This window comes from Gadus chalcogrammus, chromosome 13 (assembly GCF_026213295.1).
Source record: "Gadus chalcogrammus isolate NIFS_2021 chromosome 13, NIFS_Gcha_1.0, whole genome shotgun sequence".
NCBI lineage: Eukaryota > Metazoa > Chordata > Actinopteri > Gadiformes > Gadidae > Gadus > Gadus chalcogrammus.
Window position 1 is genome coordinate 23323254 of NC_079424.1, and position 24714 is coordinate 23347967.

The window sequence follows — 24714 nt, forward strand, 5'->3', positions numbered from 1 at the left end:
ACCGTCCATCAGACAGACTAACTGACTCTCTGCAGCCTCGCTCCACGCCTTTTCGTTTGTTTTCACCTCAAACTATCTTCATAGTTTGTGATCTTATAAGATTGTTCATAGGCTTTTGCTGACCAATCGAGGAAAGCCCCTACTGGAAATTCAACACAGCACAGTAGTATTTTAACTGAAACAATGGTACCTATTTAAAAGGAACTTCAGCCACCCACGTCTTAGAGGTCCCAGGCATGAAAATTTCACTTTATGATGTTTTCTAACAGTAATGAGTTCCCCTAGCCTGCCTACGGTCCCCCAGAAGCTAGAAATAGCGTTGGGTGTAAAACGAGCACTAGGTTTCCTGCTCCGCCTTTGAAAAATGAGAGCTCAGATGCTCCGATTTGGAATTTGGCCCCATATGACGGCACAAGTTACCTCCCCTTTCTCTCCCTTGCCCGCCTGAGAGAATGAGATGATGAGCTATGACTGTGCGAGCGTCACGTGTGTGTGTGAAAACACACACTGTAATGCAAGTGTTGTACACTTCTTAATTATATCGATAACCACTCGTCTTAAGACGAAGTTTAACACTGTCGTAAGACCAGTGACCAAACTGTGTCTGTTAAACGCCGCTAAATTGATGTGTATGCTCCGTGTGGTTTGACTCCCGTGTGACCTGGTTGACGCGCTGTGTTGATGTTTTCCAATGTTTGTTCTATGCAGCTGCATGAAGCAATGAAAGATCTGTGCGATCGTCTCCGGTTTGCAACTCGTTTATTTCCTCATCATGACACCAATTGAATGTGAATACGGAATACATTCAGATAGATCCTCAGTGACATAACAACAACTGTAAATATGGTACTTCTATTGGTAAAAAACCATATGCCCTTCCGGGGTCAAACAACAGAGGTAACCCAAATGACGTACCCTTTATACCTGTGCCCGCAATAAGGCAGCAACACTCGGTGGTCAACACAGAAATTACAACATAAATGGAGACCAGGAAAATGTCTCTTACATGGCGCATAACAGGATTGTCTCTTGTGTTTCCACATCAAGACTCCCAGTGGGGGATATCTCAGCCATGGTTGAGAAGGAATTGGGGGAAAGGAACTTTGGCTTTGACTCCCTGAAGTACATGAACCAGGACAGGGACAATCGCGGGCAACAATCCCTTTCTCCTCCATGTCGCAGCTCATTCTCCTTCAGATTGATTTGGAAGATGAAGAACCAGAGACGTCAGAACACCCTAAGTCATTTGAGATTCATAATATCATCTGGAGGTGCCCACAGCTTTTGGCCGTGATAATATATATAATATATGATATGGATATCTAGGTATAATATGACATTATTTAGATATAGAGTTCCAGGACTCCCGCCGGAGCACCCGGAGTGTTCTAGAATATTTACAGAACACGGCCAAAAGCTGTGTGCGCCTCGCCATTACGATATATCCACTTTAAACACGAGCGCATGGTAACGTGGCCGCAAGCTGCTCAGGGCCACACCCCTACCCTCCACCTTGACCCACCTCCACAAATGGCACGTTTGTGGAAAGCTCATTGTGGGACTGGCTCGTAGTGGCTGTAATTCTGCACTAGGGCTGAATTTATTGAACGTCTTCAAGTACTCTATTAGGGGCCCACTAACACCTATATAAAAGCATCCATAAAGTAGCATGCCATGGGTCCTTTAATATTTATCTACTGTCATAGATTGTGACAGTAGGTTAAATGCTCATGTTTTTGGAAGAACAGTCAGGACTGTCTCTGAACAACCACTCCTGGAGCTTATAGAAATCTGACTTGGAGAGGTGACTTGGTGGGGTGACTTGCTGGGGTGACATGGTGGGGTGACTTGGTGGGTGAGTTGGAGGGGTAAGTTGGAGGGCTGAGTGGGTGTTGTGACGGTTCTTCCCTAAGAACTGTCCTTTACTTATCACAATACCAACATCTTCTGTTCACAATGTCCTTCAGAATCAAGCTATTCAGCTGTACTATTGTTGTTAATAGTAGCAGTCATATTATTATTATAATCATTGTTATTATCAACAGAATATCTTCAGTCCCAATAGTTTATTAAAAAAACATCACAGAGTAGGTATCCTGTACACACCAACCCCATACTTCTCCCCACATTCCCCCCCCCCCCCCCCCCCCCCCACACCAAAAGTAGTCCTTAACACTAAAACACACTCATTAATAATGAAGGCCGCACACTAACCCACTCCATGACATCAACCCTCTCTTAAATGCACATATGTAGAAGGCTAATCCGCATACAGTTCTTCACGAAGTGCATGCGTTGGATGTTTCCTACTTGTGCCTTGAAAACGCATACGTATTAGTATCCTCAAATTAGTGTCTTCGGAAATGTGTAACTCAGGGCAGTAACTAGGGGGCATTGTTGGGTCAATGTTGATGCAATTAAGCTTTGTTCCCACAACACCCTCAGTGAGCCCCTCCCCCTTCTATACTGGGAGTAAAGCGGGAGGTTACATACAATGCTTGGTGAGGTATGCCGAAAACCGGGCAGCATTCAGGCTCCACTACAGCGTAGACTTAGCCTGGTTCTACCAGACTCTCGTACTTCACTTCATTTCATTTCATTTGTACTAGTACTGAAGGGAAATTCAAATTGAGCGGAAGTACTTAGGCGGGCGGAGCCAGGCTCACATAGAAACCCAAACCCAGCGGCACCACTGTAGCCATTGTCTTGCAACGCCTGGTTATGCAACACATTCATGGCTTATATGGACCCCCCGCCACTTGTATTATTAATAAACACCTCAAAGTCAACTGATAAACTCAGTTTTTGAAAGACTCGTAGGGGGATTGTAGGGGTCTGAATCCTCTCCCCTGCACTGTTTGATGGAGTTTGTGCTTCCTCAAAGTTCAAACCCTGTAGTAGGGCTGCTCGATTATTGGGAAAATCCTAATCACTATTATTTTGGTCATATTGTAATCACGATCATTCAAACGATTATTTTTGAGTTTGAAAACATGTTGTATTTATTCAGCATGTCTCTCAGATTTATTTTTTTGTAACAGAAAAGAAAGAAAGTACACAAAATGGTCAAAAAGAAAAGTTTCCAATCTAAAATGGATATGTTCCAAGCCTACAGATATGAAAAAGTCGATTATGTTAATTTTGTGATAGTTTGATGCTAAAATCGCGATCAAAATACGATTAATCGCCCAGCCCTACCCTGTAGCTTCCTTTGGCTGCCCCGTCGCTGTTACGTGAGTGTACAGTGATTGGTCACTGCATGGCAAGGTACAGTGATTGATCACTGCATGGCCAGGTACAGTGATTGGTCACTGTGTGGCTACATAGCCAGGAGGGAAAATTATCTGAAATCGATCGGCTGAATTAACGTAAATTTCATGAATTGACCATATTCTGATTCTGAATGCACACCTTCATAATTGTAATAACATAATCAGATTTCCAGGAGTCCATCACGTTAACAGTGGTTTGTCTTCTCCCAGGGGCCCATGGGCCAGACGAGGGATGGGCATCAGCCTACCCAGAGTGCAGAGAGAGGAACCAGTCCCCCATCAACATCGTCGACCACGAGGCTAAAGCCTCCATGGAGTACCAGGAGCTGACGCTGGAGGGCTTTGATGCAGAGTCCTCCAACAAGACCTCTATGAAGAACACAGGGAAAACAGGTACCACCCTCAGCCACTATTGTAACCATAAAACATTTATATACTGTCTACAACAGACAACAACAAGCAGGTTGGGGTTTAACAGTAACAGGGGTTTTATTCAATATTAGTGAGAGCAATGGGGAGGGTGAATACAAATTAAAGTGGTCCCTGGACCGGGGCACCCCTGCGAGGGCTTCAGGGCGGGACTGTAGGCTGGGTAGACGGCCATGGAAAGGGGGTGTGACACGCTAGGCAGAACACTAGTTTTTCAATCAGTCCACCGGGGGCACAGGATAGGCGTTAAACATCCATGTCTCGTCAATTTTGCAGAAGTTGTTGCGAACCCTAGGATCAGATGTAGAGACGATGACATTGGGGCTGGACCAGGCACTCTGAGAACCCTGTGGACCTATTTGGAACTTCCCTGGTGGGGAGAACGCCCTTGGGAAGAAGCTTGTCCCAGTTCTTCTCCTTGACACCAATTTCACAAATTCCGTTTCAATGTTTGGTTGAATCGTTTTATCGGGTCTTCGGTCTGGTGAATTGAAATTCAGATTTTTCACATTTCAGCCATTGCCCTGTACATCAAACTCCCTGCTCCGTTAAAACTTCCTCTGCGATCCCGACTCGACTGAAGAGCATGAATATCTCTCTGGCTACCCTTTAGCAGTGGCGGAGCAGTATGGCTCTGTATGACCTGTCGGCCTCTTCAGGCCCCCTGGCTGAATACCGTACAGTCCCTCCTCCAGGGGAGAGGTTCAGACTTTGCAGTAGGCCAACAGGCTTGTGGCCTCATGCCCTGCAGCTGTCCCCTCTTCCAGTCATGCAGCAGGTGGACTGGGTAGCAGTGATGGTCAACAACATTTTCCAGAGGGTCTTTGAGGGAAAGGGCGTAATCCATGGTTCCTTTTTCTCCTTGTGGAGGCTCTAGACCCATTCATTTGTAATAATGCATATTGAAATCATATTGAGACAAACCTTTAGTGTAGAGGAGGAAATGTCCAGTAGTTGAACATGCTGACATCATTTTGTATTTTGCACTTTCTTTTCATTAGATAAAGTGCATGCATTAGTATTGGCATCTCAGTCATAAACCAAAACCCCTTGTGAACTCGGGTGTTGCTCGGTGTCCAGGGTTTGACGTATAGCCTGCTACCTCTTATTTAGACCCCAGACAGATCCAGTGTGTCACAAGCCATTTGTGGGGCCTTGTTTACCCGCTTATTCAGACACAATGTCTCCATATTAGTAAACTTGTGTTGTGGCTGATAGCGTTTTTGTATTTCTGCCAGCTGCTTTGGAACTCACAACTGCACCTTGCAGAGCTTCCTTGTCAGCCACAGGTATCTTTCACCATTTTAATCTGTCCCTAAGATGGATGATCCGGCGCTGTGTGTGCCTGCATCGGGATCTGAAATGCTTTGAGAGCAGGAGGCCACAGGTGGCTTTGCTTCACTATTGACAGACCTGCTTAGAATGCAAACAGCCACCTAGTTACCACAATGCGAGCACTCTGCATCAGGAGCACGCTACTGTGTTGCTTTCATGTTCAATCATTTATGGTAAGACATGGCAGAACTGATTATGTTATAGATGATTATTATCAAAATTATTGTAATATTATGATTTATAATATATATAAATAATGAACAATATTACTACTAAAAATAATACAATGTGTTAATATCATTGTTGTTATAGTTTGGAGCAATAGTGACTGATATAAATAATATAATGAACAATATTACTACTTAAAATATTACAACGTGTTAATATCATTGTTGTTGTAGTTTGGAGCAGTAGTGACTGGCAGGCTGAGGCCAACCAAACAGCCGCTTAATCACCTAACAAACTACTGGCTGCAAATGGCCCACTGCGAATAGCAAGGGGCGGAGACGTACTCTAATTGCTAATGTTGGGAAAGCCTTCAGTTATTGATCGGTGAGCAGTGGAGTCAGCGTTTGTGGCGAAACAGCCAACCTCTTTAGCTGATGCAGGATTAGGCTGTTTGGTCATGTCTCCCTGATCAAACAGGAGCTGATCATCTCCAGCCCTTTGAGGTTTTGGCTGGAATGCTGAGTTCTAATTTTGACTTTGAGAAGTCAGAGATTTGTGGTGAGCCTGAATTGTTTTCAGCCCCATCCTGTGGCACAGGCGTCTCTTCTGCACCCTGCATCATCCCATTGAGTTAAACCCGGCCGATGAAAGGGCCAAAGTGTTCGCCTGAAGCGTGGCGATAATACAATTATATACATGTACAGAGTAATGGAAAGACTAGAAACTGGAGTCCCTGTGGTACTGCCAAATTCAGGATGTGGGGAATGACTGATCTAAAGGAGGTGGAGGAACCCCATGGAGAGGGAAGGGAGAAGAAGGGGCTGTTCTCAGCGGTCCGTCCTGCCCTCCGGCCGCCCTCTCCTTACTGATGGAGCCGCAAAGACCTTGAGAAACGTCCTATCCTGCACCGGGCTGGCAATGAATGTCTTGCCTCTGTGATGAGAAAGCATCCTTCGGACTGAGGGAATATTTAAATCAGTCAAGGGAGGAGGGTAAGGTCAGTAGTCATGAATCACTTGCCTCTAGCAGTAGAGATAGCCCCGTCTCTAGTCAACCACAAGCTGGTGTGATTGCTTTTTCTAAACGGCTGTAATTGTTGGAAAAAGTCGCAATTAACCTCACCACTTGCAACTGTTTGTAGTTATAATTATAAATTGATTTGGTTAAAGGTGTCTACTAAACGGGGCTAGTGATAAACGGCCCACATGCTGTGGAATCAGAGGTGGTCCACCAGTGCTGCTGGGAGGAAAGGCCCAGTACACTAGTACAACTCCAAATTACAATGGTTGTGTTCGCACAGAGGAATGGTGTCTGAGGTCTGGGATCTGAGAGCCGCACGGGCTGAGATGCAGTCTGCAGGGTACTCAGCCGTACCGCTCATCCGGTCCCCTCACGCCCCCCCGGCCACGTTAAGAACCCGGTCCCTGTCCCCCAAAATGATGGAAATGGAATCGACTCAGAAACCTTGAAATAACATTTTGAGAGGACAAGCGGTGCAGAAGCCAAACATAAAAACAAAAGGCGAGGTGAGCAGCAAGCGCGGTGTGCCGGCTCTGCCTGCTCCATAATGCATTGTTAACAAGACAAATGGCCCCCTGCTCCGCCGGTGAATTATGGATCACGCGCTGTGCTTTTTAGAAGCGACAGCTGAGCGTTTTGTCTGACTGATCACCTGATGGAAATGCTGGTGAGCCTCATGACACTGGGGAGAGGGAGGGGAGGGCGGGGGGGGTCCTTAACCGGGCACTCTCATTGATTGCATTTATTGATTAAGTGAGGTCAAACATATGACAGTTCCTTAGGAATAAATTTGACCACTCACCCTGAGGGGAAATAGGTACTTATAATCGTAGCCAGAGGAAGAGTACATTCCTGGATGTGTGTTTAAGTGTGCTCATTCATCTCTCTAGGTAAATGGATGAATAATCAGTCATTTCAAACCTGCTACTTCTTGCTATATGCACAACGTTTTTTGGTACAACTTGGATATCTTAAAATGACCCAAACCACACCTTTATATGCGGTTAAAAGATAATATACTTAGGTACATAATGATGATGTGGATTCGCTGTTCATCCATACTGCCAAAAGTGTTGGGAAAGTCCACTTTCTACGTGAACTAGTTCAAAGTTCAGTTCAAAATTTCATAGTTTTAAATGTTCATAGTTCAAAAATTTGAAGTAAGTTCACAGCTCCAAAAAATGAACTAGTTCATAGTTATTTTTTTTCAATATGTAGCTGTGAGCTATTATTTTTTTCCGCTGTTTTGAACATTGAGCTCCTTTTGTGGTTTGTCTAGGATGAAATAGAGTGGTTGAAACAAGTATCATAGCGAAATACAGTTTCTATGGTGTTTTATTGCACATTTAGTGCATTTTGTAAATCCCATTGATTTCTGTTGGAAGACTCATTGCTCGTTGGCCAGAAACGGAAAGGGGGGGTGTTCAGGTTTGGTTGTAGTCTTTTCGCTCGGTTCTAGCCCTACTGTTGAGACGGAGAACCGAGCGAAAAGACTACAAACAAGCATAAACAGCCCCCCTTTCCGTTTCCAAACAAACAAGCAATGATGGAGGTATTCTAGTCCGCAGAGCTATGAGCCAGAGAGCTAACGTTATGGATTGTACATATTTATAATTCGAAATCCGTGTCAGCCTTAACCACAGATACTCTAGGGTCTATAGCATATAACCGCGTTGTCTGATTATAGTTTAATTCATTTTTCACAATTTAACAGCTCCCGTTTTGAAGATTAATCACCACGCTATTCGTTTCAATGGGAATCGCGATGGTCTATACTTTCAACATAAAGTGTACATATTTTCAATTTGAAATTCTTCCCAGCCTTTATACGACAGATACTATAGGGTCTATAGCATATAACCACGTTTTCTGATGACAGTTTAATGCAACAGTAAGCTCACAACACTGCAATTGCAAATTAACCACACGGAGATAACCATGGCAACCGGTCAAACAACACAGTGTTCTGCCCGCGCATCCGCCGTGTTGGTAAACAAATAGTCCCCCTATTGAACGAAGTTAAACCGAGTGAGCGTGCCGTTCACAGACACCAGAATGAACGAGTTCACAGTAACGTTCATCAGGCAGTAATACAGTATGTTCAGTTCACGTTCGCCCAAAATTTGAACGTGTTCAGGCACAACACTGCCTGCCAAGTTACAACAGTAAGAGGTTTGGCTTACCATCATAACATATAGGCCTATTGCAGATTAAATTAAATGGGAGCAAGCCTTTGAAAGAAGGGACGGGCATTTTCAGTTTTTTTCACCTGTAAGACATTTAGATTTAGTGAGAGACTAGACTAGTAAAAACAAATCTGAAGTCAAGTCACTAGTCACACGTAATTTCCAAACGTGGGCCTATGGAGGTTATTCTTTACTGATGGGGGTCTTAATCAGAGATGTTCCTTACGGCTCGTTTCCCTGACGATCAGTTGGTGAAAACACCAGTTCAACCATTCATTTGAATGGGGTAGGTGGTTTAGCTGCAGCGGAAGAAGAACCTTGTTTACCATGTAGCGTTAGCATCGTAGTGTTCGGCTGTTTACTATGTAGCGTTAGCATCGTAGTATTCCACGGTTCACCAAGCAGCTGTGAGGATAGAAGAGCAGCTGATGGCCACCGTGTTGTCGTCAAAGTTCACAACATGACGTCAAACAAACTGCCGTTAACTGAAGGGAAACTCTCCCATCGCCACAGCAGTCCAAACCGTTATGAGCTGTCTAACTTCGGACGTTTGTAACTGTAAATGAGTATCCATATCAACATCTGTCAAGACGGGAAAGCAATGATCTCGGTTCTTCAGATGTATTTTCGCTCACTGATTAGTGGATGAGTGATCCATCATGGAGTGTGATTGGATAGCAATGGGCCCAACTTCAAGGGCTTATAATGCCGCGTTTCCACTGCAGGGTGCGGAACGGATCGGATCGCAAAGGTGCGGTAGGGAGGGGGCGGTATTATGGCAAGCCATCCCCGCCAGAAAGCGGCATCATTTAGACGCGTATCACCTTCATTACGCCGTAAAATACGCCGTCAAATGTAGAAAAACTGCGTATTTTACGCCGTCATGCGCAAAAAAGCGCCGCTTTTTACGCCGCAATTAAGCCTTTCAAGAGCGCGCGTAAAATACTAGAGGAACGCCGGAAAATACGCGCGTTTTGAACATCAAAACGCGCGTAAAATACGGCGTTCCTCTAGTATGCTAATAATCTCCGCCCTTCTTTTCTCTCAGCCAATGCATTTGAAGTGTTTGCGCCCAATCGCTGACCAAGACAAGCAGACCAAATCAGTTCAGCACAGATCTGCTTTGAGAATTTCTCCTCTCATTTGGCGTTAGTTGTAGCGTCATTTAGATATATATATTAGTAAATGCAATCGCAACTGGGTGGTTCCCGTGGCCCATTTGATAGAGACGCTTGACCTATAGGCAGGTGGTTGTCGGATTGAATCCATTAATTACCATATTTCTGCTTTTGTCAGATGGTCACGCTTTTATGATCGCAATGCTTTTTCGTCGGCAAGCCAGACCTCCTGTCTTATAAGTTCCAAAGACAGTTCCTTTTTAGTCAGCCAGCCAGATCATCTTGGTGTCTTGTAACACGCTTTATAAGTTAATTATATTTAAATTATTATAGCCATCAAGCCTTTATTTTCGTGGAGTTATCGTTACATCCTCTCGTTCAATCGATATAAATACACAGTGGAAAGGAGTGAGAGGGAGCCACAGTTACAAAAGTGTCAAACAAGCTGTCCTCTAAATCACCATTTCCCTAGGCCTATATGTTTTCATGCCGACAAATGGTTGAAATAAAGTAACGTTGTGACCCGGCGTATATTAGACTTGTTAAATGCAGAAATGCTTGCTGGCAGTGTCTATTCAGTTTCAACACTCCAATTCCAAAATTATGTTTTCATGTCGTCAAATGCTCGAAATAAAGTCAGGTTGTGACTCGACATCTACTTGACTTATACACCTCGACGCAGGTCGAGGAAATGTTTGCTGGTTGGCGTGCCACGGCTTGGATAGGGAAAAACCTACCTTTGCCATACGACTACTACATTGCTGTTACAACTGACTCGTTAGCCCCTAACCCCTAACCCTGCGTTCACACCAAAAGATGCAAAAAGTTGACGTGCGTCGTGATCCCATTCAAAGTGAATGTAGAGACGCGTTGCTGCTTTGCTGCCGCAGCATTTGCTGCCGAGAAAACGGGCAGCAAAACTTGATTTGCGGCGCGTCAAAATCTGATTTGCGGCGCGGCATGCCCGTGCCCGGCAGCGGGCACGGGCATGCCGCGCCGCAAATCAGATTTTGACGCGCGTTCACGAAGGGCGCGTTCACGAAGGGCGCGTTCACGTATTTTGCGGCGCGTCAAATGCTGCTCGAGTTGAAATATTTCAACTTTTGACGCGCCGCAAACCTTTGACGCGCCGCAAAACTTGATTTGACGCGCCGCAAAACTCAGGCGTCAACGCGTTCGGGCAGCAAATGCATCTTTTGGTGTGAACGCACGAAGTTAGAAAGCATTTATATTAAGATTTAATTATTAACTATAGTGATATGTCAATTAAATATGATTTGTGTTAAAACTCGGTACATTAATGAAGTGAAATAGCACCATAGACCACCATCTAGAGTTCTAAATTAAAGCACATTACTTTAACTTCTGCCACATTGCACTCTCTCCATACAAGCTTTAAACGTGGTGTGACTCATTCCCATAGCAACCCAGTCTCACCAATATGCGTACAGATCGCACGGTTTGACACTTTCAAAATGCGTGCAGTACATACGCCAAATGACCATTTCGCGTGCATATGATACGCAAAACCCAGCATTAACTACTGTGGAGGGCGGATACGTCCATTTCGCGTGCATATGATACGAAAAACCCAGCATTAACTGAATGGGAAATGCAATATTTTAGGACAGATTCACCATTAAACGTGTTTCTAATGACATTTCTAGCGAGAAATTTACTTTTTCCTTGAATAATCTTCAGTCAGTGAATGTGTATGATCTTTATTAATCATATTATCTGAATGGGAAATGCTATATTTTAGGACCGATTCACCGTTAAACGTGTTTCTAATAACATTTCTAGCGAGAAATATACTTTTTACTTGGATAATCTTCAGTCAGTGATTGTGTCTGATCTTTAGTTTTATAGTTATTAGGAAGATTGTATCGGCTCGCTCGCATGTTTCAACCGGTTTCAACGACGTCAGGTTGTTAGGGACGCTGCTTTCGCTAAACTAGCAGCTCACGTGTTTCCTGCGTTTGTGTTATTAAACCGTTACTTTATGTAACTTTTAATGATATCATCTAGTTAGAAACAGGCATATCTGAGAGCCAACCCAGTCGCCAAAAGCATACGTTGACAGTGTACGTTTTCGTGAACACTGGATTACGTCGCATTTCAACATAATATAGCGTGTTATACACACACACACACACACACACACACACACACACACACACACACACACACACACACACACACACACACACACACACACACACACACTGCATTTCGCTGCTAAATAAATAAATAAATACTAAGGCAGAATAAAGAATAAATTCATTCATTATCATTCAACTTCAACATGTGTTATTACAGTATAGTGGTGGAGGGATGACGTATGTTGGCCAACCCGGAAGTGAGCGTCGCCCTGGGTTCCCTTGACAAAAAGCCAACAGGTTTTTCCATTTGATTTTGGATTATTGCAGAAAAATTTGCATCTTTGAAGCACCTCCTCAAAAACTGAAAATAAATAAAAATAACTGTGCTCCAAAGAAAGAAATGTAAACCAATGCATTCCGAATGGGAGTGTTTCTCAGATTTTTCCATGCTACACAGAACGAAATGTAAACCCATGCAAATAAAGACTTCATGGTCATAATCATTTAAATATCATTAATCTCCTGAGGGTGGTATTCTATTTTTTTCAACGGGGCTGCATCCATTCACTTGACCGTCATGGTTGCTATGGTGGTTGCTATCGACCAGCCCATCTAATCCTTACATGGCTCTAAAAACCACGCGGCAAATGAGCTGCCGTAAATTGTGTTGTTTTTGTCATAAACTAGGGTCCGATGGTTAAAAAATAGACAGATATTCCAAGGTATCCTTAAAAGGCAGCTTGGAGGTTTTTATTTTCTGCAGTTTAGACTTCTTCTATAACCTATTTTTGAAAGCAAAACACCAAGCTCATTGATTTAACGAGGCAGGGTTATTTGAAACAATTTATCAAATAAATATTTATGAGAGGTCATTCCTTCTCCTGAGTTTTCTTCCTATTTATGTCTAGTGTACAACCCTACTGTCCACAAGCATCACCCCCCCCTCCCCATATGGATTTGGAGAATTGTTGCCACGTCCCAGTGGTGGAGGTATCATATATATGAAAGAGGGCTTTCAATTATACTATAATGTCTGATCAATTAGGAGGCCAAAGCCCTAAAGGAAGTGATGCAATAGGTGACTGGGTCGACAACATTTAAGTAAGCTTTACTTTGAGGTCTCTTATATATCAAAGGGGGTCTCAAAGGACGCATACGCTTCAACCTGTGGCTCCAGCCCTACAGGAAATGACTCAGCAAGTGCTCCATCTCGTTGCACCTGCACCCAGCGGCTCGCTTGCAAGATTTTGGCCTGAAGTTATTCCCAGACCTACACCGTAGCCATCCAACTTGCATATCTGAGAATCAGGCCTCTCTTTAATAATGACAAAAATGTATGAGAGAAATGCACATTAACTTTTGTCTCATAAGCGGCGTGGTGCCGGCTCCTTTTAACCTTTTGACCCCAGACTTCTGGGGGAATAGCTGAATCAATTCATTAGTCAATCAGAAGCATGTAAATATCTTCCCGGTGGCGTAAGAGAGCGAACAAGGTGTCCTTCAACATCTACGCTTCCAGGCGATTGCAACGGTGCCACACATGAGCATATTCGAACATGTTTAATGGTAGTAATTAGCGGTCGGAATTGGAGGCCTTAATCAATAATGAGCAGCTATTGATTTGCTTCCCGATAGAAATTTGTGACAAATGACATGTTATTTAGCATCTACACGTTGAGCTGAGTCCAATGACACCAAGCATGACCCTCTAGAAAATGGTAACATGTATTTTACATGGTACACCTAGGTCTAGGACATGATCTCGGTGTAGCAAGAGGGCGAGCTTGATCTCATTGTACTCAGCTTAACGTGTAGATGCTAAATAACATGTAATTTGTCAGAAATCTCCATCGGGAAGCAAATCTATAGCTGGTCATTATTGATAAAGGCCTCCAAAATCGACAGCTAATTACTACCCCGAAACATATTCAAATATGATCATGTGTGGCACTGTTGCAATCGCCTCGAAACGTAGATGTCAAAGGACACCTTGTTTGCCCCGTTACGCAACCGGGAAGATATTTTCATACTTCTAATGGATTGATTCATATTTTAAGGTTCTCGGAGTGAGACTTTAAGCGGCTGCAGCAGAAGTGTTGAGACGAAAGATGATATCAAGACATTTATAGAATATTCCCATTCACATTATGATTCTTCGTCATAACATCCGACCAAACATCCTTTACAGTCACCGAGCGAGGATTATGAAAGTCCAGGCCCCCCCTTCCTGCACTCGGGGTCCGACCGGGCCAAGTTTCGGTGCGGGGGTCCCAGTTAGGCCTTAGAATAAGGTATTCAAATTTCAGGGGGGTAGGACCTTCCTATCTCAAAAACTGTTTTTCCACCACATTCTGAACCATTAGGTCTTGCGGGTAACACTTCTGAGGGGCTTAGTCCAAATGACAGTCCATTTGGGAAAACTTTTTTTCTCTAAGGGCTAGAACTCCAAATCTCGGATATGTCGTTCTCGGGGCCCCGGGAAATGTGTGTAAACATTTTAGCATCCCTAGCTATCTCGAAAAGGGGCATGACCTCCAACAGTACAGTAAATGTACATAAGACAGAGGTTCGTTTCTAGTCCCCATTTTTTGTGGGATGGAGGTGTACATTTGTGGCTTAAGGTGTGTAGACACAGCTGGCCTGTGGCCACGTTTTTGAAGTCTGGGGTCAAAAGGTCAAAAAGAGCCGGCACCACGCCGCTTATGAGATAACAAAAAGTTAATGTGTATTTCTCTAATAACTTTTTGTCATTATTAAAGAGAAACCTGATTCTCAGATATGCGTGTTGGATGGCTAGGGTGTAGGTCTGGGAAGAACTTCAGGCCAAAATCTTGCAAGGGAGCCGCTGGGTGCAGGTGCAACGAGATGGAGCACTTGCTGAGTCATTTCCTGTACGGCTGGAGCCACAGGTGGAAGCGTATGCGTCCTTTGCGAGCCCCTTTGATGGATAAGAGACCCCAAGGTACATCTTACTTAAATGTTAATAATAAATAATAATAAATTAAATTGATATAGCGCTTAATATGGTACTCTAAGACGCTTTACATATTGCCTTTACATATATCAAAACTATGTAAGACAGACTAGGAATAAAAGAAAAACAGAGGTTAAACATGAAGAATAAGGTGGTAGTTAGGTGGGGAAGGCTAGTGTGAAAAGGTGTGTTTTGAGGGCAGATTTGAAAGAAGAGAGGGTTGGAGAGACTTTGATGTGGGAGGGGAGTGAATTCCAAAGGGTGGGGGCAGCAACTGAGAAGGCCCGATCACCCCAAGTCCGTCGCTCAGTCCGTGGAACTTGTAGCAGATTGGCAGAGATGGACCTGAGGAATCGGGAGGGGGCGTAGTGATGGAGGAGGTCGGCAAGGTAGGGGGGGGCTAGGCTGTTGAGGGCCTTGTAGGTGATGAGTACGATTTTGTAGTTGATTCTGTGTTTAATTGGAAGCCAATGGAGTTCCCGGAGGACAGGTGTGATGTGATCTCTGGAGCGGGTACCAGTGAGGAGGCGTGCAGCTGAGTTCTGGACACATTGACGTTTTTTGAGGACTTTGTTGGTGGTGCCGTAGAGAAGACCATTACAGTAGTCAAGCCTGGATGAAATGAAAGCGTGGATGAGTGTCACAGCAGCGGTAGTTGACAGGTTGGGGCGGAGGCGGGCGATGTTTCGGAGGTGGAAAAAGGCAGTTTTGGTAATATGGTTAACATGGGGGAGGAAGGAGAGAGTGGGGTCCAGGATAACTCCAAGGTTACGGATTTTGGTGGAGGGGGTGATGGTGGAGCCGTCAATGTTAAGTGTGAAGTTCAGAGTGGATTGAGTGAGGGTGTCATGCTGCTGGCCTTGCCCCTCCTCATGCTGCTGGTCTTGCCAACTAAAACATAAAAAAATAAATCTCTACCTAAAGAGAACCAGTTTTCAAAGTGAATATCAGCTTGGAAACATAACATAGTAGGCCTATACCAAAACCTCTATCAACCAGTACCCCTATCTATGGGAATGAGTCACACCAAGTTTAAAGCTTGTAGGGAGAGAGTGCAATGTGGCAGAAGTTAAAGTAAGGTGCTTTAATTTAGAGCTCTAGATGGTGGTCTATGGTGCTATTTCACTTCATTAATGTACCGAGTTTTAACACAAATCATATTTAATTGACATATCACTATAGTTAATAATTAAATCTTAATATAAATGCTTTCTAACTTCTTAGGGGTTAAGGGCTAACGAGTCAGTTGTCACAGCAATGTAGTAGTCGTATGGCAAAGGTAGGTTTTTCCCTATCCAAGCAGTGGCACGCCAACCAGCAAACATTTCCTCGACCTGCGTCGAGGTGTATAAGTCAAGTAGATGTCGAGTCACAACCTGACTTTATTTCGAGCATTTGACGACATGAAAACATAATTTTGGAATTGGAGTGTTGAAACTGAATAGACACTGCCAGCAAGCATTTCTGCATTTAACAAGTCTAATATACGCCGGGTCACAACGTTACTTTATTTCAACCATTTGTCGGCATGAAAACATAGGCCTAGGGAAATGGTGATTTAGAGGACAGCTTGTTTGACACTTTTGTAACTGTGGCTCCCTCTCACTCCTTTCCACTGTGTATTTATATCGATTGAACGAGAGGATGTGACGATAACTCCACGAAAATAAAGGCTTGATGGCTATAATAATTTAAATATAATTAACTTATAAAGCGTGTTACAAGACACCAAGATGATCTGGCTGGCTGACTAAAAATGCACTGTCTTTGGAACTTATAACACAGGAGGTCTGGCTTGCCGACGAAAAAGCTTTGCGATCATAAAAGCGTGACCATCTGACAAAAGCAGAAATATGGTAATAAATGGATTCGATCCAACACCCTCCTGCCCACAGGTCAAGCGTCTCTATCAAATGGGCCACGGGAACCACCCAGTTGCAATTGCATTTACTAATATATATATCTAAATTACGCTACAACTAACGCCAAATGAGAGGAGAAATTCTCAAAGCAGATCTGTGCTGAACTGATTTGGTCTGCTTGTCTTGGTCAGCGATTGGGCGCAAACACTTCAAATGCATTGGCTGAGAGAAAAGAAGGGCGGAGATTATTAGCATACTAGAGGAACGCCGTATTTTACGCGCGTTTTGATGTTCAAAACGCGCGTATTTACGCGCGCTCTTGAAAGGCTTAATTGCGGCGTAAAAAGCGGCGCTTTTTTGCGCATGATGGCGTAAAATACGCTGTTTTTCTACATTTTACGGCGTATTTTACGGCGTAATGAAGGTGATACGCGTCTAAATTATGCTGCTTTCTGGCGGGGATGGCTTGCCATACGGTATAGCCCTGGGCCCCGTTTCCCGAAAGCGTCGTTAGCCTAAGTGGATCGTGAAGTGCGTCGAAAGGGCATCGTAGAGTTTTCACCGCGTTTCCCGAAAGCATCGTGGGGAACGAACGTCTTGAAAACGCTCGTAGCTAACGAGTACTCCAGGGGTGCTCGTAGGTACTCGTAGGACGCTAAGAGCATCGTCAGCTATAGCCTCAGTGGCGACACCATCGGACATTCCGTCTATTGGATGCGTTTTATTAAAACGCATTGCGCCTTTATGTTCTTAGTTTGGTAATTAATAAAGATTATTAATTCATTTATTAATAAAGATGTTAAAATGGCCAAAATAAAACGGGACAGTCCAGAAAATGTTTGCGCAGGCAGGGCACTCAAAATGTGTGAGAGAAAGTGGGGGGATTTGTGCAGACTGATAGGCTACTCATAAAACGTAGCATAAAATAATGTAAAAAAAAAATTAAATTAAACAAATTAAAAAAAATAAAAAATAACGAAATAAAAGAAATTAAAAAAAATAAAACATAAAGAAATAAAAAAATTATAAAAAACAAGCAAAGGAGCAGGCAAAAGGCTGGGATATGTTGGGGATTGGTCACGTTGACGGGAATGTTTAGTGACATGAGGGAGGGTGGAGGGGGTTAAAAAAAAGTCTCAATCACTATTCGACACGCATGAAAACCAGCCGCGTAGTTATGAGGGAGGCCGTCCTCACACCGATCTTCCTCATCGTCATCGTCCTCAACGTCCTCCGGTTCAAGCAATGCCACCCCAGCCTTAGCTGCAATGTTGTGCAACATAGCCGTCACACATATCACGGCGCATGACTTGGCCGGCGAAAACTGGAGCCCTCCGCCTGACTTGTGAAGGCATCTAAGCGCAACTTCCACCTCCCGATCGTGCGCTCAACGATGCACCGGGCCAGACGGTGGGCTTCGTTGTATTCCTCATCATGGACGTCTCCCGGGTTATTCACAGGTGTGAAGAGGAATTATTTCAGGGGGGAAAATGCCGTGAAACGCACAGTGCATTCAGGATTAGGACTGATATATGTCGGTTTAAGCCTAATCAATTGTGTTTTAATGTCTTTAGCATTCATATAATTGCAGTCTATTTTTTTTGTAGGCTACACTGCTGTTGTCCTTGATGGGGATATATTTTAACCCTTTTTAACACAATTTTCCTGCGACATTCCTGCGTCTCCCCCTCCTACGGAGCCCATTTCAGCACCGTGTCAGTAGACAGTTACAATCCTACGACGTCGTGAGTGCAGCGAATGCGCGTTCACGTTAAGAGGAGTTTCGGGAAACGCTCCAAAGAAATTGACGATGGATCGCAAGATCCATCGTGAGAATGATCGTACGAGCGTGGATCCATCGTTATCGGGAAACGGGGCCCAGCTCAGTTCCGAGGTTGCGTTTCCACTGCCGACAGTACCCTTTGTGGTAGGCCGGATGTCGATCGCCGCTGCAGCTACGTAAACATCGTAAACAACGTCTTCCTCCCCAAGAATGCAGACGAACGTCTCCACCTCCTTGTTCGCCCAAGCAAGCGTTTTACGTGACATGTTAATTGTAAAGAATAATACCTCAAGGCTACTTTTTGTTTGTTTGTTTTTATCCCCGCGTCACCCGGAAGTGATGATTCTGTCGACCAACGGAGGGGGTGTGTAGCTAGAATTTCCCGGGACCCTTTCAGGCGTCTCGTCTCGTTTTCGGTACCCCAACGGAGGAGTCCCGAGAACGAGGCCGGAACGGGTACGGCAAAGTCCGGGTCACGCCCACTTTTGGCGGTGGTAACGCCTCGTGCCCACTGCACCGTCAGTCAACGGACGTGGGAAGGCGTGGCTGACGGATGGGGGAGTAGTCTTTGCAGAGGCAACCGTCAGCCAATCAAATCGCTTCGCCGGGTTCTTCCCGCTTCTTCCTGCTTGTTGCGAGGCAAGAAGACCCGCTTTCCCGCTTTCCAGTATCGTCAGAGCCCGAGTCGCGTCACAGTGCTTAAATTTGCATACGCGATCTGATTGGATGACGGAACCGTCGCTGCCGAAAAAGTTAAACATTTTTCAACTTTTTGACGGTGGCGAACGCTCCAAGTCAACGGACGGATCCACAATGCATTGCGCGACCGTCCCCATTCAAAGTCAATGGGCAACGGACAACTGACGGAGGTAGTGGGCACGGGGCGTAACACGACCCGATCCGCACCTTTGCAATCCGATCCGTTCCGCACCCTGCAGTGGAAACGCGCCATTATTTTCTGTGTAAGAAGATCAGCTAAATAGCACAGCACTTCACACACTGTCTTGGATATTCAATTTACATTTTATTTTATCTTTTGAAAGTTACATTGCACAATTGTTACAATGGCTTTGTAGAGCTGCTAATGTTTAGAGTTTTTCAATGCCATAATATCAACAAATACAACATTTATAAACATACATTATGGGTTTGGCATACCAAGCTGTCTTCCCTCTGTCTTCCTTCGGTCTTCCCTCTCTCTTCCCTCCTTCTTCCCTCCTTCTTCCCTCTGTCTTCCCCCTCTCCTCCCTCTGTCTCCCCCCTGTTTCCCCTCTGTCTTCCCCCTTTCATCCTTCTGTCCTCCCTCCGTCTCCCCTCTGTTCCCCTCCGTGTGAGCGTGGGTCTAACGCCGCTCTCCTCTGCTCCTCTGCCCCTCCTCAGTGGCCATCATGCTGAGGGACGACTACTTTGTCCGAGGCGCCGGGCTGCCCGGGAGGTTCAAGGCGGAGAAGGTGGAGTTCCACTGGGGGCCCAGCAACGCCTCGGATGGCTCGGAGCACAGCGTCAACGGCCGCCGCTACCCCGTGGAGGTGAGGACGGTGGGCTGGGGATGTGACCCTGCAGAGGTCAGCGGGGGGTTCGGGGGGGGGGGGGGAGGGTACTTGGAGTTGAGGCGGGTGGGGGGCGGGGGGGATGTGTGCCCTCGGAGGTCAGCCACTGTGTTGGGGGGGGGGGGGGGGGGGTCGTTGTTCCAGAGGAAGATAGAACATGAAAACGCTTCTCATATCCCAACATGACACCTGGGTGCCCCCCAGCGGAACACAGAACATGATATTACTGCTAAAATTGTTAAATCATAAGCATATATATAGAAATATTTCAAATAATAAAAAAAACTATTCATTATTATCAGTATACATTTTTTTGTATTTTACATTTTTTTTACAGAAATATTGTATCAAACAATGTTAGTAAGATATTTCTTGCAAAGCACAGACCTCTTTCCCATGTGTCAAAGTGGATCCAACAGGTGTGAACAGGCTTTAGTGTACATGTTGTAAGGAGCATTGATTTACCCTGAGGATTACAAGGCCGTCCAGCTCTTCTATCGCTGTGCTATAGCTGGCTGCTCCCCTGGGCCCTGGCCTATCCATAGGAAGCAGCAAGCCTTCGAGCGCAGCTTAATACACATCCTTATAAACACTGGATACAACCCCCATGATGTACACATACAACTGAGTGAGGGACTCCATTCAGTATGCAACACACATCAGTGAGGAGGTCAATACCGGACCTACTGTCCGATTCTATGTTCAATATTTTGTGTGTGTGTGCATGGGTGCGAATGAATGTGTTTGTGTATCATAGAAAAAGGAGAGATCAAGTAGAAGGTGTGTGTGTGTGTTGCATGTTTGTGTTTCTGTTTAATAGAGAATAAAATTGTATGTGTGTGTGTGTGTGTGTGTGTGTGTGTGTGTGTGTGTGTGTGTGTGTGTGTGTGTGTGTGTGTGTGTGTGTGTGTGAGTGTTGCATGAGTGTGTTATAGAGAGTAAAGTGTGTGGGTGTGCGTGTTTGTGTGTGTGTGTGGTGGGGGAGGGGGAGGTGTGTGTGTGTGTGTGTGTGTGTGTGTGTGTGTGTGTGTGTGTGTGTGTGTGTGTGTGTGTGTGTGTGTGTGTGTGTGTGTGTGTGTGTGTGTGTGTGTGTCTGGTGTGTGTGTGTGCGTGTGTGGGGGGCCTTCTGTCATTCCCTTGCCATTCCCTTGAAGGTGCAGAATGTCAGCCATCTCTGGTCTGGACGTAGCGCCACCTCCGCGCGGCAGCCCGCCAAACGGATGAATATGTATTGTTTGACATTTGGTAGTCCACTGTGCTGACAGTTCAAGTCCTTGATTGAATATTTCTCCCCCCCGCATCTCGAAAAGACTTCCCCCTACCAGGCCTTCTATGGGGCGGTCCAATGGCCCCATCATCCATCTTCAAACAGCCTCACGCGGGCCGCTGCGTGAGGATCAATCTCAGGATTGATTTGCTGAAGTTTCCCCTATGAGCGCATACGGCTCTGTGTCCTTGTATTGCATAAGTATAGCATAGTTTTTTTTAAGATTTATTTTTGAAGGTTTTATCCTTTTTATTGAAGAGTGAGTAAGACATGAATGTATGGATGGGGGGAAGACTTGCAAAAAAGGACCACAGGCAGGAATCGAACCCCGGGTACTGTGTAGCCTCTAGCACCGCCTGCTCCTGTAAGAGCCCCTCTGCCCGCCGTGGGGGGGGGACCGAACATGATGTGGGGGGGAACGCCCGCTCGATGGAACAGCCCAGCTACCGTCGTCAGGGCTCAACAGCAATGAGATATGAGCAGAGCTTGATTGCTTTGGTCTGGCACGGGATCTAGCGTGGTGGTACACTGGAGAACGTTATCAATGTTGTGCTGCGAGCGCATCTTGCCGGAGTGGGAGAGGAGGCTGGCAGACGCAGGGCTCATATGCATGCAAAAGGACAGACGTCTGGACAACACAATAGAGAGGCCTTAACAACTGGAGCAAGAACACCTGGAGGGTGACACTAGCCCAACCACAAACACATTCATACATTCATTTATATATCTTTGTTGGTAAAAAACTGCTCAGCAGCTCAACAGATTAGAAATGTGTCAATACAGGCCTGAGGTTTTATCTACACTTATGAAAAGTGGGAAAGAAAGTGAAAGAGGGGGAGTGGTCGTTAGAGGAGGGAGGGGCCACCTCTTCCTTGGTAGAGGGCCCTGCATGATTGACGTGTGATTCAATTTCCATCAAGTAATGGTAGTGTAATTGGGCCCTTGAATGGCATAATGAAGTAGTGGCCCTCATTCCCCCACACCTGCTGCATCAACCTTTGTGTCTTTATAATGAGAATAATACCACTGATTTATTATATGCAATATGTCTTTGCTATTTTGTAGAAAACACAAATATAGTGGTAGGCATAAGTTTAGGCACCCATGCTAAAGTTGATCTTTTGGAAATTGATCTTAATGCCTTAATTAAACAAATGAGGAACAATCCAATCTATAAGGACACCATTTTAATTTGTGAATGAATAATGTATCTTAAATAAATAAATGTTCTCCATTAAAATACAGGGTGCATAAGTATAGACACACCTATGTAAAATTCCCATAGAAGCAGGCAGATATTTATTTTTAAAAGCCAGTTATTTCATGGATCCAGGATACTATGCATCCTGATGAAGTCCCCTACTCCTTTGGAATTAAAATACCCCCACATCACCATGGCATGGCTGTTTTCAGTTTGCCTAATAGCTGTTAGTTAGCCTAATGATTTCTCAATGCAAATCAAGGTTTAGGCATAGGTCATCATTATAACGTTTAACATTTTGAAAATTGGTATTGTTCCTATTGTTACAAAATTGACTCACACGTCATGCATATCAGCAAATAAAGTTGGTTTGAACAAGTTTAGCTTGTGTTTGGGCTGTGTGGCCCGTCGGGCCTTTCTGTTGGACGGGACTCACAGCGTCAGTGAGTGTCTGGGAGTGAGTGTCTGGGAGCGTGAGTCTTGTCACCGCTGCCTGGAAGCTGAACCCTGACAACGCTTCAGCTACAACAATAACCCCTCTGGTCCGGCTGTCGGCGCTTTGAAATCCTCTCTGCCGGGATGATACTTCAGCCTATTTGCTAAATTCCAACATCTTCCATTTTCACTACCTTTTTTTGATTGACCATAAGAGTAAAAATCCCATAAAGGTAAAATACCAACCAATAACTTCTGTGCTGCTCACGAAGAAGATCGGCTCCAATCAGAGAGTCTTACAGAGCGTCTATTAGAGCGTCTTGTAGAGCGTCTTTTAGAGTGTCTTGGGGAGCGTCTTGTACAGCGTCTTGTAGAGCGTTTTGTAGAGCGTCTTACAGAGTGTCTTGTAGAGTGTCTTGTATAGCGTTTTGTAGAGCGTCTTACAGAGTGTCTTGTAGAGCGTCTTGTAGAGCGTCTTACAGAGTGTCTTGTAGAGCGTCTTGTAGAGGGTCTTAATGTAGAGCGTCTTGCCGAGGGTCTTGTAGAGCGTCTTGCACAGCTTCTTGTAGAGCTTCTTGCTGAGGGTCTTTTAGAGCGTCTTGCAGGGCTTCTTGTAGAGCTTCTTGCAGAGGGTCTTGTAGAGCGTCTTGCAGAGGGTCTTGAAGTGCGTCTCGGGGAGCGGCTTTAAGAGCGGGAGCCTCCTCCCGGGGATCAGGGGTCCGTTCCTGTGTGTGGTGCAGCCCCCAGCCCTCAGAGCAGAGCGTTATCAGCTCCGTCTCCCCGCTCCATTCATCCGGTCTCACAGGCTCTCGCCAAGCATGGGGCTTTTTATTTTATCTCCCCCCCTCCCAAGAACCAAACGTGATAAACGAGAGGAGTGAAGGATGAAAAGAAGAGGGGGCGCAGCGAGAGAGGGGTGTGGAGGTTTGTGTGTGTGTGTGTGTGTGTGTGTGTGTGTGTGTGTGTGTGTGTGTGTGTGTGTGTGTGTGTGTGTGTGTGTGTGTGTGTGTGTGTGTGTGTGGCGCCGCAACTTGCTCTGCCAACCTAAACCCACCTGCCTAGATAAGAGCAGCACTGTAAATTAACACTCGATAGGGGGGCTAAGGAACTAGGGTGGCGGGCTATTGGTATGTGTGGCTGAACAATCTCACCAATGCCGGTTCTCATTCCCGCACGACACACACACACAGCCACACGCACACAGGCACGCATGCAGCCCCACAAATACGCACACACGCAGGTCTAAACACAGACACACACACACATACACACACACGCGCACACACACACACACACACACACACACACACACACACACACACACACACACACACACACACACACACACACACACACACACACACACACACACACACACACACACACACACAGAAAGACACACGCAGCAACAGACACACACACACGCGTACACCCAGCTCCTCGCCTTGCCGCAGGTTTCACAGATAAAGACGTGTCATTGATGAATGGGATTTTATTTCCCATCAACCTTTGCTGCGTGGGAAATGGAAAGCACATCCCAGCCCTAAATCATCAGATGAATAATGATAACAGCAGGGCAGCGGCTCCATCCCTCTGCCCGTTTGTCTGCTAACTGCCGCATTCACACTGTTTGTTTTCCTTAGTCCTGCCGCTGCCTCCCAATCGCCGCATCCCCGCGTCGCCCGCCACCGAGGCTAAGAAACCCGCCGAGCCGGCACACAATGAATCTGCAAACGTCTGCGTCTCATCAACATGTGAATTCGCAACGGCAACGCACATTATGCACATCGCAAAACTAAGTCAGCAGCAGACCTTACTCTAACTTAGAAACATGTGCAAGTAATACTGCTCACCATGCCGTACATGGCCCAGGGCCTTTAAAACCTGTCTGGTATTAATGCTCAGCATTAAGTACATTGACCATGGCCTTAAAAACACGTGCAGGAATTACTGCTCACTATACACTGCATGAACCAGGGCATTAAAAACATGCATAGTATTAATGCTCCGTA

At 45.3% G+C, this 24714-nt stretch overlaps 1 protein-coding gene across 1 annotated transcript in view; it reads left to right on the plus strand.

Moving 5' to 3' along the window:
• Positions 1–24714, plus strand: part of ptprga (protein tyrosine phosphatase receptor type Ga) — a 331197-nt gene that overhangs the window by 169501 nt on the left and 136982 nt on the right. The window contains exons 3-4 of the mRNA XM_056605312.1: positions 3483–3665; positions 19630–19778. Coding sequence (XP_056461287.1) covers positions 3483–3665; positions 19630–19778 — 332 coding nt within the window. The remainder of the gene's footprint in view (positions 1–3482; positions 3666–19629; positions 19779–24714) is intronic.